At 34.9% G+C, this 17,200-nt stretch overlaps 1 protein-coding gene across 1 annotated transcript; it reads right to left on the bottom strand.

Annotated features, from left to right (window-relative positions):
- Nucleotides 1-1,742: 1,742 nt before the first annotated feature.
- On the bottom strand, nt 1,743-6,907 carry LOC145000144 (uncharacterized). Its single transcript, XM_078959314.1, has 12 exons — nt 6,690-6,907; nt 6,044-6,171; nt 5,849-5,911; nt 5,297-5,418; nt 4,985-5,100; nt 4,083-4,890; nt 3,292-4,014; nt 3,002-3,223; nt 2,841-2,936; nt 2,529-2,723; nt 2,309-2,422; nt 1,743-2,189 (listed from the first exon to the last, which is right to left on the bottom strand). The coding sequence occupies exons 1-12, from the start codon at nt 6,788-6,790 to the stop codon at nt 1,929-1,931; spliced, it is 2,949 nt and encodes a 982-aa protein (XP_078815440.1). The 5' UTR covers nt 6,791-6,907; the 3' UTR covers nt 1,743-1,928.
- Between the last annotated feature and the right edge of the window lie 10,293 nt (nt 6,908-17,200).

A 17,200-nucleotide genomic window follows, 5' to 3' on the forward strand; every position in this document is an offset into this window, starting at 1 on the left:
TTCTCTAGCATCGGGTTTTTGTTTAAAAAAATCATAATAGGCCTCTAAAACATTACTAATATGTAAAAATATAACTTTATTAAGATGGAAACAACGTTCGAACGCATCTTCATTGTAAAGATAATTATCGTCAAAATAATAACGTACCAATAAATCAAGTACGGCTTGGCGATTTCTATTGACGACCGCTCTTGATTGCGAAACTTTCGAACTTTCTTCATCGTGAATGCGTTGCACAACGTTGAAGGTCAAGATGAATTCTCCATCATCATCTGAGTCAAAAATTTTAAAGAAATCCATGTATATGTATTTTTAGAGATAGAGATTGTAAAAGTTAATGAATGGTAAGGGTTATATATATATATATATATATATATATATATATATATATATATATATATATATATATATCCGGTAAGAAATTTTTTTTGGTAGGAAGGTAAGAAGTTTTTTTTCTACATAGTTTTTTCACGAACAAAAAAAATGAATCACTAAATGATTCATTTGTAAAATGATTCACAAGAAAAAATTAGCAAAAAAACATCTTTATAATTCATTTTTAAGTAAATTAAGAAAAAATTCACTTTTATGACAATTTTAGTGAATAATAACAAAATCATTATATAAATGAATCATCGAGTTGTTTTTTTGAGAATTTTTTCTTGTGAATCATCTTACAAATGAATTATCTAATGATTCATTTTGTTTGTTCGTAAAAAATATATGTAGAAAAAAAACTTCTTACCTTCCTACTAAAAATTTTCTTCTTTATTGATCTTGATTCTATATATATATATATATATATATATATATATATATATATATATATATATATATATATATATATATATATATATATATATATATATATATATATATATATATATATATATATATGGCTAGGTTATAATGTGGATAGACAACTATTGTGCAGACGTGTTGATAGCGTTATTCTTTGAGAATTACTATGAGAATGAGTTGTTTAGTAATGTGAATACGTTAAACCTCACACAACTATTATCATTTTCATGCATTCTCACTAATTATTCTTCATTTTTGTTCTCACGTATCGTTTTTCACTCACTTTCATTCTTACAGAATACGACTCAATAAACATTCCGACAATATTATGACAGAATGATAACAATAATAATAATAATAATAATAATAATAATAATAATAATAATAATAATAATCTTATAGACGACTTAATTTGTGAGAATACGAGATAATGACAATATTTATATAAAATTGAATGTATTTATATCATCAAACAAACATATTTTCTGGTAGTCTTTTTTTTCTTTTTTCTTTTTCTTGCCTATCTTTAGAAGGATCTAATAGATATCTATATTCTTATGAAGTGGATTTTAGCAGCCCTCTCAAGATAGTTTAGATTTTGGCAAATAACTTTAATTATATGTCCTGATGAAAACTTGTGCTATACCAACTACTGAAATTAAGTTGTTACAACTGCTATGTTTATTGGTGTAGCTATATATACATCTAGCAATATAAAAGTTGGAGAGATTCATCTACTGCACAAACGTAAGGCTACCTTAGACCAAAGTGACATTACATCAAAAAAATATTAAATCAGTTTAAAATTACTTGACTTACTTGATGTACAAAAAAAACATTTATAAACTCATTTAAGATCATCCCACACCACTCCTTCCAAAAAACAACATTTGGGATTTAAATTAGCCAAAAGAACATCCACACAACACAACAAGAGAAAGTTGGAAATAAGTTTTAGGGGTGTATCTTGTAACCAAATCTCATATCCATCAAATTACAAAAGGAGTAAAAAAATTGTGTAAATTTCTATCATCCAACATGAATTCAACTCTAACACTAGTACACTAGTAAAAGCAAAAAGAAGTAGCAAAACATTGGAGGTGATCTAAAACACAATAATATTGTTACTACCTCCATTTCTCCTGCAAATCTTTCCTTTCGGATAAAACCCATGTGACAAAAATGGCAACAACCAGAGCAACAATGGTGAGAAGAAGCAATGCGTAGTTGAAATCTTCAGTAAGCGAATCATATGTTCTTGAAGGTGCAAGGCGTGTGAAGAAGAGATCCACTCCATATGCAAACACTAAGGTTGTTGATTCCAGTTTTGCAGGTATCGTTTCTATCCCTCTAAGACCTTCCACTTTAAATGCGTGTGTTACATACGACTGCAACCAAAAAAAAAAAAATAAGTGAATCATATGTTCTTTCTTTCTATTTCCACGTGTATAGTCATTCTCTCAAATATATTTTTATAAATAATTTATTTCAAGCGGAATAAACTGACCTGTGGAATAATGGGTAAGGTATCTGTGAGAGGTAAAAGACCCTCCTCTTTCTCAGCTTGTGTGGGATTCAGTGACCTTCGTGGATCAACAAATCGCTTATCAAGAGCCAATACCTACAAATAAATATAAGCATGTAATTAATGCAAACACTTCCATTGGTTTATTTTCTTACTCTAACAAAAATATAAAATATACAATGTTATATAATAATAATAATACCTGATCAGCAATTGTGCCGATAAGCAAGTGCTTGGAAGTTATGCCCTTGGCAGTTGAAGTCACTGATATTGCTTTGACCGAATGTGTAAAGAAGTAAGATTGTGATTTTGTAGAAACTTCAGGCCGAGAATACGATGACACAGGTGTCGTGAGGTTATGTTTTCCAACAATAAGCTTCAAAACATCTTTATTTTCCTGCAAGTAGTAGTAGTCGTAGTAACATCTTTATTTTCAATGAATACCAAATAATTAATTGGAAAATAAAACAGAAAAAAAAAAAAAAAAAAAAAAAAAGAAGATTAGGAGCAGTACCGCACGAGACTGATCATAAATTTCGATAACAGACATCTCGTATCTGTGTGCTCGTAAGTTAAAGTAATGGTACACAACCCAGTTCTCACTAAGGACCTTCAAAAGAAAAATATATGCATAAAATAAATAAATAAATAAATAAATAATTAATTAATACTCACTGCATGCACGGGACCCTGTGAACCTAAATGACTCATGCGGTGCAGTATGCGACCGGTTATAGTATCCACAAGGTGGACCACCAGCAACGATTCATCTGGTGTTGCTGACCCGATTGGACCACTCGCTTTCGGTGAAACAGTAGCAACAAACAGAATGTTTTTCGATATGTATTTATACATCACATCCTCTTCTGCAATCACCTTTGCTTGTGTGTGCACCACCTAAAAAAACATGTTTAAATTCACTTTCTTCAACTTTGATAAACATTATGAAGAAAACAAAAAAATACCTCGTTTCCTTTTCTTGAAACAGTGGAGATGATTTTTTCCGATTCTGAAGGGAACACAACCGACCACAAATTCCTAGCCTCAAAACAATACTCATCACCATCACATCTTCTCTTCACCCCATACCCCCTCAAGATCCCAACTTCAGCTTCCACATCATACCAATACACGTTTTGAGACTCCCGTTGAAAGATCTCAACAGCTTCACGGCTTCTCGGGTACAAATGCGCGCGGTTTCCATCATCAATCAGCAAATGAAGCTGCTGCTCGCTGGAATCACTAAACGGTAACGGAATAACTTGCACGGTCGAATGCCCGGGGCCTGCATTCCTCGCCTCTTTTCCGGTGTACGCGTCAACAATCGATAATGTGCTTGGAGAAGATAAAGAAAGCCCGCATCGGCCGACAACAAGGACCGATGGGTTTTTATCGAGTGCGTGATGGTGCGGGATTTGCCACGGGTGTAATTTGAGAGCCGTTGGATTTGGACATTCGGTTGACTGGCGGAGAGATTGGAGTAGAGTTGACCAGACAATGTGTCCATCTCCGGAATGTAACGCGAAAAGCTTTCGGGATTTGGTAAGTACTATCAGTAGTCTACGGAATCCGTTATGGTCTCGTGTCATTTTGCTTTTTTCAGAGCTTTGTAATTTGATTTTTTGGATTATTGCTATTTCATCCGGTGTTGCAAGCATTAAAGTGCCTTTAAGCTTCAGCATATGACCCTTCGATACAAGAAAAACATTAAGTATTTTGATTTTTGAAAGAAAAAGAATAATGTACTTTTTCATACCTTAAGCCACTCGAAAAGGCTGTCTTCAACTTTGGCTACTGATACACCAACTTTTTCCAAAGGTAGTTCTGAAGTTGTGACATCTATAACAGAAGCAAGTCCATCATCTCTACTCCAAACAATCTCACCTTGTTGTAGCAATAACAATGAATGATCTTCCATTACAATCAAAGCTCTGAACCCGTGTGATCTATCTGTTCTAACATAATTATTGATGAAAATTTTGTGAACAAAGCCCCTTTCGTGATCCATCTTGACAGTTTCCTTGAGGTGATTGCTACTCATGTCATGAACAAGTCTTACAGAGAGATGAATCTTGCTATCTCCATGTTGAACAAGTGCAAAAGCTTGTTCGCCTTCTGAAAGGGCTAATGCATCACTAACAACAACTGTTTTATCTACTTTTTCCATTACGTTTAATTTCCCTTCATGGGTTACTTTTATAAAGGCTATGAATGTATCTGTGGTTAAAGAAAAGATTCCTGAAAGCTTTGAAGGTAGGATAATTGGGTTCAAAGAAACTCCATGGATGAGATCTGAAACATGGGTTTGTTGAAGGTTAATTTGTCCATCTGTGATGCTTATTAGAAGCACAGTTGACCTTGTGGCATCCAATGCAACAAATTTGTCACTTGAAATTGACAAGATATCGCCATAAATGCCCCCGGGAAATGGTTTTCTGACATGTTTCAGTACCCCTCCATTCTTAACATCAATCTCATATGTATTGAACTCGGATGAATCGGAAACTCCTACAGCGTGAATTACGTTACTGCCCTCAGAAAGGATCAACTGATGAACATCCATGCTGTTAATCAAAAAGAAAAAGTAATATATATCAAAAGCCTGCTACTACAATCAAGAAACAAGAAAAGATAACATAATTGGTGAATTGGTCAAACCCTTCATTTATGAAATCCTTCTTCCAAAGAATCTCCCCATCAATACTGGAAATGGCATAAAGACATGTGCCACCATAAACAAAAATTGGACTATCCAGATCAACCTTCAAATTGGCCTGCAGATTATATATATTCCAGATAATAAAGTAACATACTTCATACAGCTAATAAATGGTAATTCCAATCAGTTTATGATAAAGAAAGAGTTAGCTACTGTTTTACTTAGTTAGAGGACTCAATGGAGACAGGATTTTATCAGAAGAAACAGGATCTTAGCAGAATTGAGTTGTATAGGTGCATTAAATTACTCACTGGAATTGTTAATAATGCCTTTGAGGACTTTGAGCCTGATAGAAAAGACTCCCACACCATTTGCCCATCAGGAAGGTTCCATGCTCTTAAAATACTCCCCTCTGATGACAGTGTAATGACATCTGAGGAATCAGAGATGATATTTTAGCAATAACAAACATTTAAGTACATTATTAAACTAAAGGTAGTGCTTGATATTTGATAACATTCCCAACTTCCAATTTTTGAGTTTATTTATCATTGTAGCAAATAGCCATATACATATCTCGCAACATATGCAATCAAGAAACCAACTTTTTGAAAAAAAAATAAGAAATCAACCTCTTTTATATAACAATGTGGAAAAATATGTAGGTTTTGTTATAGATTTTCTTCACCCACCTAGTTATATATCTGCATCAAAGTTCTCTTCTTGAAAAAATTTATATTTAAGCAAATAAAGTAACACAGTAACAGCTTTGTCTCTTTTTTTGTCACAAGACATTACTGATATCCTGATAAACAAGTCTGCAAAACTGTAGGCTGACTTTTAGTGAAAAGAAGAGTACTCACATTTCCCAAGGGCAATATCAATTTTGTCAATAACATCAGTGGCTCCTAGAACATGTCTCCAAACTGCACATAGCAGAAAGCATCAGCATATACATATACTCTTCCATCAAAATTATCGGTTATTAGCTCCAATAATGTATCCAGACTAAAGACAAAAATTAAAAAGCTAAAATATTAACAAATGTTACAACTTACAGATCTCGCCTCTACGAAGGTCAAGGGAGGCAATAACATTCTCTTCAGTTGACACCACAACACGTTTCCTGCCTGCCTTTTGGGTGTGAAACACTGCATCTTTTACTTTCCCTATGTACCTTTGATGCCTGAGGGATAAAAGTTCATACGTTATATGGCTAAAACACAGACATATACACGTTATTAATGTAAAGAAAGAGAGATCAGAAGTGAGGATAGTGTGTATGTCTCTGCAAAAGGGTAATTCTTCCAGCAACCACAAACAGACATAAGTCAAAGAAACTCAAAAACAATACATACATCAGAGACATATAAACAATCACTTATTGATGATGATTTAGGCGTTAACCTACGTCACATCAGAAGCTTAAGGTGTTTGTTTTTCCCTGAACGGATGTACTAACTATGAATTCAGTGGGATTCAGACAAGAGGGTTTTGAGCAATAGAATTCGACTAAAGAACAACACAAAGAGATCGATTAAGACGTCATGTAATTCTATACATAGACAAATCAAGTAAACAGAATTTAAGCACTGGCGTCACATCAATATCGATACCTACATCAAAAATCGATTTAATCTAGAATGTTCAAAATTAGCACAAGACTGAGTAGAGCAGTACATAAATAAAAATTATAATAGATACCAGTCCATGAAGCCGACTTGATCTTCGAAGAGTGAGAAGGTAGGGATTAAAGAGCATGATAAGACGAGGAGGAGGAGGGAAAGCTTGATCGCCATTGCCATGGCGATTAAAGTTTGATCTAGGTCAGTAGCTGATTTTGTTGTAATAGTAAAAAGGAGGGGCTAGAGGGGATCTGAGAACGCGAGGTTTGCGTCAAGCCGGCTTGATCTGTTTTCCTTCTTTTTCCTTTTCTTTTTCCTTTTCTTTTTACTTTTCCTTGATTTATCTTTTCTTTTAATTTTAATTAGGGCTCATGGCTACTCCCTCCTAGGATAGGATGATCATTTCGTTTTTTTTTTTTTTTACTTTAAACGAAACTAAATTCAACCGAAAATATCTTCTAAAATGGAATTTGTTGAGATTTTTTTCGTGTTGAAGGATGTTTGGGTTGATTGGGTATCTAAATTTTTAAAATGTCTTCTAAAAGGGATTTTTAAAATATTTTCTAAAAGAAATTGAAACATATTATTTGATTGGAACATCTAACACGTGGTTTGAATTACAAAATATTCATTTTACTTTTTTGTATTTTTTTCGGCATTCAATGTGTTTGGTTTTATATATATATAATCCAAATCAAACATAAATATTTGACAAATCTATCCAATTATAACAATTAAAATTGATTTGTTTTGGATAACATTGTTTTAACTAAATAGATTTTTAAAAATACAATGTTTTAAAAGGAAGAGGTTCATAATACAGAAATCAATAAAAATACATTGTTATTTCATACACATCATGACAAGTACAAATACATTCTTGAAAAGAAAACTTTTAATAGTTATTCCAAATCAATTATATGTGGTTAACAAACTGAAAAAGTATATATAATCATTTTGGTTCTTGAACATGTGAATGAAAAATGTTACTAATCTATTGAAACACACAGGCACACAAGTTTTCATTTGTGAAGAACGCATCAATAACCAATTTGTGAGTAAATTTTGCATAATGTGACTTTTATTACACCATGATTGATTAATCATTACATAAGCTCCATCCTTAGAATTACATGACATTGTGTTGCATAAGGTATAAGTAGTGCATGTGCCTTTCCCTTCTCAATTTTTGTATCACATGTTTATGTTGAAATTTGGTGAGATTTTATAGCTAACCTCTAGAAGTTCAAGTTTATTCTAGTGCATAATCAAAACATCTATCATTGTATTTGTTTTATATTAAGTCGTCAGATAACTAGTACCTGATACCATCAAAATATACAAAACATGAAACCAGAAACACATGAAAATGCATCATATGCGAAAGAAGAAAAAATACAGATAACATGAAAAAAATCATTTTCTTTGATTGAAACCAGAAAAGATGAAGAAAAAAATGCATAGGCAAAGCTAAGAGGTTTCAAAGAAAAGTATAGAACGAGATAAAAACGTAGCACAAAGGAAAGAATAAAAAATGCATCCTTGTTCTTGTTCTAGTAAGAAATCAGCAAACATTTTCATCAAAAGTGGAGGAGAATTATTGATTTTATTATCGATTTCAACAATAAAGCACCAATTTCAACAAGAAATCGTTGATTTCACAGCAAAAAAAACTAATTGGAGAAAATAGAGTCATCGCATGTGTGGAGGGTGGCGCCATAGATTTGGGAGTGTGTCAATGAAGGTATTGGGTTGTGGGGAGGGATTCTCTAGTGGTGCGTAATTGGCTAAAAGAGAGATTTGGGAGGCAAGAAAGAGAGAAGAGTGTTTTATGTTAAGGGCATGGTTGTCTATTTTTTTCAGATGTGATATAATTTGACCGAATCTGTAACGCCCGTGTTTATGGGCTAAAAGCATTAATAATGGTGTAATAGTCTAGGTCAACCTTTATAACTCATTTTGAAGTAATAAAGAGGAATTATGTGAATTATATGCTTATTTGCTTAATTATTATGATTTAATTAATTAATGATAAAAATAAGCGTTGAAAATAAATATTAGATAAAGCCGATATCTTTTAAGAAAGTTGTAGTGGTCGAAACCAGGATTCCGGAGATATAAAGAACGCCGAAATCCGAGTTATAACCTGTCGAAGTTTCGCGACGAACCGGCACGACACCGGGAAGCGTGAAAAGTGAATTTACGATAAAATGCTTTTTAGCCTTAGCGATCTAAACGAATTTCGTAGTGTTCTTTAAACCGAGAGTTGTAATATCCGTATTTTCAATAATATTTGACCATGTTTATTTTATGACTTTAGTTACCGATTGTTGAATTTAAATAGGTCATAAAATAACACCCATTATATCAGATAATATTTGTTATTCCAATATTATATTTCTTTGAAATTTATCAACCCATATTTCATAACTTACCATTTAAATCATTTTTATTTTTTACCAAAATATCTATATAAGCATAAGTGATCGGTACATACATTTGATAAATTCATACGTGTGTATCAATTAAATGAATTAATCGTATTATATAATTAATTCATTTAAGTTTTGTTTTTAACAAAAAAAAAATAGGATATGTATATAATAAAAAGATATATTAGAATTTATGATCTTTGTATAGAAACAAATTAAACAAGACGTAAGTATTGATGTTTCCACTTCAAATTATGGTAGTTAATGGTTACACGTATATACGGTTGATTAAAAAGTTTACTTGGTGGCTAAGTAAAAGGAAATGGATATGTTGAAAGAAATAAACTAACTTATTCAATAAAATATTAGTAGTTATACTATGTGTTAGTTTTTGGGAGAATGACTAAGCATTCGTACTTCCAAACATTTAGTATAAATAGATGTGTGGTATTTATTTTCAATTCATACGTCTCAATCTTAATTAAAGTTATTTTTCTTTCTTTTACGATATCTCAATCCCTTGTGAACCGACTTTTGGATTCGAAGTTTAATTAGCAAAACTCTGAAAGTTTCAAGACTTTTGAGGTGAGTGTATAATCACTTTCATCTTACACATAAATATGAAGTATTTTATATAAATACGTGCTATGTGTATATATTTTGATTGTTTATTTGAGATGATTGTTGAATGAATGTTTTATACAAGTTTTAAAATAATTTAAACTGTATATATATATATATATATATTATATACAAATATGTTGGGTATAACATGGGTAGATGAAATAAATTGTGTGTGATAAAATGATGAAAGACCTTGATGTTGTTGTTGTTTCAGTCATCTAGCGGAGTATGGATGATCATCACGAACTCTTCTAGACAGTCTAGTGGAACGCTAGCAGGCTCGCAACCTGTAGGTGTTTGTGGGCTTGATGTTCACCGGTGTACTCCATCCCCCTCATGGTTGCCTTAGGGACATATATGGCTGAGGAATCCCCTTAGCAGTAAAGTCCATCCCAATGATAAAATCGATAGACTAGGTCCCTTGTATAGGTGTTTAGGGACGTAAAGTGAGGATAACGGGAATGGGTAATCAGAGTTATTGATGGTTTGATGAAATTAATAAATTTATTGTTGATTGATGAAATTAATAAATTTATTATTATTTGTGGGTTGAAAACCCTATATGCTCACCTTGCTCCCAAGCCTGACCCACTCAGCTTTCTGTTTTACAGGTAGTGGACCTAGAGCATAATTTGGATGATGATGAGGGATTTTTGGATTATAGGTCAGTAGTTGTAAATAACTGTTGTAAGGCTTATAATGTACTATTTATGCTTTTGATCTGTATCGAACATGACATCCCGAGTCTTTTTAATGAAATACATTTCTACGGAAATGCTTTGATAAATTTTTATCATATTTTTATTTTGGGAACAATTTCCTCAACACTTTTATGTAAAATATTACTCTGATTTTCAAACAAGCATAAATGTCACACCCCCAAACCAAGGATGGCGGAAACGTCTGGGGGTGGAGGACTTCATGTACAGTATCACAACAACGTGTATAATAGTGTTCAAAGTAAAAACAACCACCATACATATAATTGCAAAAGTTACACCAAAGTATATGTTTACATGTTTCAAAAGCAATTACATTATGATGACAAAATAAATTTGTTGACGGTTTAACGTCCCATCCTCAAAGCGATGAAGTTTTCCTGTTTCACTGATTTCCTGAGAATACAAGTAGTTTTAAAAAGTGTCAACACAAAGGTTGGTGAGTTCATAAGAGTTTTGTTTGAAGTAGAAACCGTTTTTCCTTGTAAGATCGATATAGTTTGATTTTCAGAAAATCCAATATTTTCTTAGTTAAGTGTGCATAGAAATATTCCTATATGATGCATTAATGAACCCTAGAATGACCCGTAGAGTTCCTCTATAATCGTCCAGTGTATATAAGTTATATAAGATTTAAATTAGATAAAACGTTGAATATAGTGGGTCTGCCCTAGGTCCACAACCCAACGAGGAACAGGAGATGAGGCGGGCACCACCAATTCTAGGCCAACCAAGACTAAATTCTTATATGACTCAAACATATACGCTCAGCGACTATAGTTGAAGTCTAACAATTCTAGAGGAAGTATAGTTTTAATATCATAATAACTTTGTATAGAGACCCGACACTTTGTATTTGTACCCATAGAGATAAAAAGGTGATTTTAAATCGACGTAAAACTCATTTAGGTTTTAAAAATAAAATCCCGTAAACTTATGGATTGTTATATCCCTATGTGAGTCGTTATAATCATACTATGACTATGTGAACCTGCCACGACGTTCTCAGTGTCGCGAAAAATGAAATGACATTTGTCACCCGTAGACCTGCAGGTCCCACTGTAGCTAGCAGCAAGGTGTGGGGTGTCAATCACAATATATATCTATATACAAGTATCACGTTCTCCCTCAAGGAGATTCTGATTATAACTACCAGGAATTATATCCCGCACTCGGACGTACGGGGAGAGAGAGAGAGAGAGTCTCACAATATAGGGTAACAAGTTTACGTGAAATGTGTGTGAATATAAATATTTCTTGTATGAATGTACCCTTCTTGTACGAGTGCGTAGAGTGATGTATCATAAACTATACCTATTATAGTTTATCTAAAATGTATGTAATATGTATGAACTCTTTTATGGAAATGTATTAGTGTTGTGAATTTATCAAACCATAGATTAACAAATTTACGTGAAATGTGTGTGAATAGAAATCTTTCTTGTATGAATGTACCCTTCTTGTACGAGTGCGTTGAGTGATGTATCATAAACTATACCTATTATAGTTTATCTAAAATGTATATAATATGTATGAACCCTTTTATGGAAATGTATTAGTGTTATAAATATATTCAAACTATACTTTTTATAGTTAAATAATACGTGTTCCAAAATAAATGAATAATATTTAATATGAATGTCTTAGTTTCGGTTCATAATGATAAACTAATAAGGAAACACATTCAAATATTAGAACTTATGATTATACACTTTGCTCAACATAATACAAAGTGTTATGATATTTACATGCTGTTGGCTAACTTTAGCCATTCTGCCCTGTTTTTGGAAAAATCATAGAAAAATCATACGAAGTTGAAAACTAGATCCATAAATTCTGAGAGTTCACAAAATGTGTCTAGTTTACTCATAATTTTTATCACAATTTTTAATGACCTCCAACTTGGGTGAAGAAGTCCAAAATCACAGACTGGTCCGGATTGTTGTTTGAAATGATAGGCAGTTTTGTAAAAATCACCATAAATTGTAGAAAAATCGTATGGAGTTGTGCAAGTAGCCATTTTAAAGCTAAAAACTTGAACTATTTGCACCTTGTACAGTTTTGAAAACAAAAATGTTTAAGATGCCCAAAACAGTCCGTGAATGGAGTTGAACTTTTCTGATGAAGGCTGTTAGAAAAATTTAGTTATGTTCTTAGTGTTATAACTTGTATTCCCCCCCCTGAAAACTTGAGAAAACATGAAAATGTAGGGGTATGAACTCACCTTGAGTGATTTCAGTAGGTAAGTGTTGAAGAAGAGAAGTGTTCAACCCAAGAACACTTGAAGAATCACTTGAAGATTCGAAGCTCTAACGCTAATATGATGGAGTTTGTGTAAGATATTCATGATTTGAGTAGAATGAAGTGAAATAATCATAAGGAGGATGAATTTTACTTACTAAGAGTGGAAGAACACGTGAAGATCAGCCTTGAATCTCGAGTTTGGAGTGGGAAAAGTTTGAGAGAAAGTGGTGTTTGATACTTAGTGAAATGAGGGCAAATGAGAGAAAATGAGGAGAGAGGATGTTTGTTCCAGCTCTAAAAACGTGGGAATGAGTGTAAATTGGGTGGAAAGGACTTTGATGTGACCTAGGTAAGGTGGAGAGGTGTGGTTAGTCAAAGAGTGGGTGTGGGGTGGTTGCTTGTGACATTGGATAAGGCAAAGTCAACACTCCACCTTTAATAATTCACCCATTTGATTTTTATTATTTAAATAATGATTTTCATAAAAATAAGTTTAAATTATGAATATTTAGAGTTTATTATATTAAAATATAATTTCTGGAGAAAATCCCGCTTTAAAATCACGAAAAACGGGCTTAAAATGTTAAAAATATCAAAAATGGGCTAAAAGTGACAAAAATGCGAGTTCTGGCCGAGGCTCGGCCTTCTGGTGCTGAACCGAGAGAGAGAGGGGGGCAGAACCGAGAGGGAAGAAGGAAGAGGGAAGGAAATGAGAGGGGGAAGGAGAGAACAGAGGGCGCGAGACAGAGACAGAGCGAGAAGAAGGGAACAGAGGGCGCGAAACAGAGGGGCGGAGTAGCGAACAGAGACTGAGAGGAGCAGAGCGTGAAGCGACAGAGGCAGAGGCTCGGTCTCTGGTCTCTTAGCCACCAGAGGCTCGGTCTCTGGTCTCTTAGCCACCAGAGGCTCGGTCTCTGGTCTCTTAGCCACCAGAGGCTCGGTCTCTGGTCTCTTAGCCACCAGAGGCTCGGTCTCTGGTCTAAGAAGCCTCTCACTCCGGTTTCGGTTCCTAAAGCCTATTTTTCTCGTTTTCGCCCCGTTTCAAGCCGTTTTTGACCCGGTTAAGGGCCGGAATGACCCGAATGATTCCAAAAAGTTACGGGAAACTTTTGAGAGAGATTTGGGAGAGATTTCTCACACTTGGAGAGATTTGGGAGAGATTTGACATTCTTGGAGAGATTCCTCATACAAAGAGATATTTGAGAGAGGTTTCACATACTTGGAGAGATTTGGGAGAGATTTGACATTCTTGGAGAGATTTCTCATACAGAGAGATATTTGAGAGAGATTTCACATACTTGGAGAGATTTGACATTCTTGGAGAGATTTCTCATACAGAGAGATATTTGAGAGAGATTTCACATACTTGGAGAGATTTGGGCGAGATTTGACATTCTTGGAGAGATTTCTCATACTTGGAGAGATTTGGCATAGAGAGAGATAGAGTGAAAACGATTGAGAGAGGATCCATGTGTGACAATTGTGAGTGTCCGGCATCGCAATGCATGGTTCGTAAACCCTGTTAAGCCTTGTTTAAGGATCTTACACACTCCCGATGAGTATGCATCATTGTTTTATCAGTTTGGCTTGCCACTTACCGCAGCTTTTAGGTTAAAGAGATCTAGTTGTACGTACTTTTCGATTTATGTTTTCTTATCAGAATAGCGAGTTGTTTAGTAAATACTGAACGTAAGTCCAAGTACACAAGGGTTAGTTGAGCTGACCGGTTTGACTTGTTGACTTTATTTGACTTTGAATTGACCAGAATTTGACGGTTGTCACAATAAACAAAATCGGTCTTTTCTAGTCGTGAAATTGGGGATGTCACAGTTGGTATCAGAGCATTAGTTTAAGCGAACTAGGAATTTGTAGGATTTCTATACTTAAACTTAGAAGGCTAAGTGATGATTATGAGATGAGTGTCTACCATATTTAAGACACGAGCACTAGTATATTTTAGGAAAGTTGCCTAAAATGCTTTTATGTGTTAAATGTTATATGTTTACCATATATGCCATTAACTGTTCGGATCTATGGTATGTTGCCGACCGGATCTGGAAACCTTATGTGTGTAGTATTCTAAGCGTATGACTACGATATTAGAACTAGCATGTAAACATTTCAGAGTTTATAGTGAATAAAGATCTAAATTCACCTTATTCGGTGTATAGATCAAGATGGCAAGAACCCGCAGTGGAGCTGGGAATGCAAATGGGAATAGGAATCAACCCCCAGTACTTGAGCAAGTACCTATTGCAGGAGATGCACCTGAGCCAATGACGATGGTTGGAGTACAAGCGATGATACAGATGATGTTGGATCGCCAAATGGAGGAGACAAGGCGATTACTGCAACAGAATAGGGAAGAAACTACGATACCTATTGAACAACTCGAATTGAATGAAGGGCAATCAGAAGGAGGGAACTACAATGGGACTGTTGGTCAAGCCAACCCACCGATAGTTAGACGAAACAACCAGGATGGAGGAGGTGATGGACGTGGATGCAAATTCGAAGATTTCATGGCATCCAAACCACCGTGTCTATCCGGAAGTCCGATACCGGTGGAAGTTATAAATTGGATCTCCAAAATGGAGACAATGTTTGAAAGTTGTGAGTACAACAACAAACATAAGACCTCACTTGCAATTCCTCTGTTAAAATCTGGTGTATTAAGCTGGTGGAAGTTACTAGCTAATTCGATGCCCAAGGGAGTAGCTAGCAAGATGTCTTGGGAAGACTTTGTGATACAACTGAAATTGCAATACTGCTCTGAGCGGGATCTTCTGGAACTCAATAATGAGTTTCAGAATTTGAAGAAAGGAAAAATGAGCATTACTAAATACGCTGCTAGTTTCACAGAAAAGATGAAGCTTATTCCATACTTAGTTCCAACTGAACTCTCTAAGGTCAATAAGTTTGCACATAGTTTACCAGCGGATTTTGGTCCAATGGTTAAGCAACCAACCATATTAAAAGCCGCCATCTGGGATGCTAAGAATGTTGAGACCTAGATTAGGGAGAAGGTTCTAGAGAGGACAAATGTTGGTGAAAAGAGGAAGTTTGAGGGACCTTCAAGGCCCAACAAGAAAAATAAATTCTCGAAGTCTGGTTCGAGAGGAGGAGGAAGAGAAGCAAAATGGTGCGAAAAGTGTAAGAAGAAGAATGCTAGGAAATGTGGCGAAGAGGTCACATGTTTTAAATGTAGAAAGCCTAGGCATCATGCCAATGAATGCACCCTCACCAAGAAAGTTTGCTATGGGTGTGGTGAGGAAGGGCACATCTCAAGGGACTGCCCAAAGAAGAAAGGGGAAGCAAGGCCCAATCTCCCACCAAAGCCAAAAGCTAGAGCCTTCCAAATGACACTTGAAGCTGCAAAGGAGGAAGTGGATGTCGCTTCAAGTACTTTTCTCGTAAACAAATTGCCTGCCCAAATTTTGTTTGATTCTAGAGCCAACTACTCCTTTATTTCGCATGAATTTGGTAGAAAACTAGCTTTACCTGTTGATAGACTAGATAATGCTTTAATAGTCGGGGTTGCTAGTGGCAACTTTATACCTGTTAGCCATCGCATGAAAAACATCTTCATAGACTTGAATGGGAATAAGTTCCCCGAGGAATTATTGCCTATTAAGTTAAATGGTTTCGACATTTGTGCTGGGAATGGATTGGCTTAGCGCCAATGATGCTGAAATATTGTGTAGGAAGAAGATAGTAAAAGTAAACCCGCTAGGGAAAGAGTCATTTATGGTGTATGGGGACAAACGCTGAGTGAGTTCTAGAATCATCTCCATAATGAAAGCCAGAAAGTGTTTGGCCAAGTGATTTACATCATATCTAGCATTTGTGATCGATGCTAAAAAGGAAAAGAAGGAGGTGCAGAAGATACCAGTGGTGTGTGACTTTCCGGAAGTCTTTCGCGGAGATCTTCCCGGATTACCCCCTCATAGACAAGTGGAGTTTAGAATAGAATTGTTACTAGGAACAACACCAATAGCAAAAGTACCATACCGATTAGCACAAACGGAGATGAAGGAGCTTATGACTCAACTTCAGGAATTATTAGACAAAGGTTTCATTAGACCTAGTTCGTCGCCCTGGGGAGCTCCAGCGTTATTCGTAAAGAAGAAGGATGGAAGCATGAGAATGTGTATAGATTACAGAGAGCTGAACAAGGCAACAATAAAGAACAGGTACCCGTTGCCAAGGATTGATGACCTGTTTGATCAGTTGCAAGGTTCGAGATATTTCTCGAAGATCAATCTAAGGTCAGGATATCATCAGCTAAAGGTGAGAGATCAGGATATTGAGAAGACGACTTTCAGAACAAGATATGGACACTACGAGTTTTTGGTTATATCATTTGGACTAACCAATGCTCCAGCAGCCTTCATGGATTTGATGAATATGGTTTGTAAACCATTCCTCGATAAATCTGTGATAGTGTTCATAGATGACATTCTGATTTACTCGAAAAGTCAGGAGGAGCATGGTAAACACTAGCGAGAAGTGTTAGAAGTATTGAAAAAGGAGAAGTTGTATGCTAAGTTCTCCAAATGTGATTTTTGGAT

This window comes from Lactuca saligna, chromosome 6, assembly GCF_052625555.1.
Source record: "Lactuca saligna cultivar CGN05327 chromosome 6, ASM5262555v1, whole genome shotgun sequence".
In the NCBI taxonomy this organism is placed as follows: domain Eukaryota; kingdom Viridiplantae; phylum Streptophyta; class Magnoliopsida; order Asterales; family Asteraceae; genus Lactuca; species Lactuca saligna.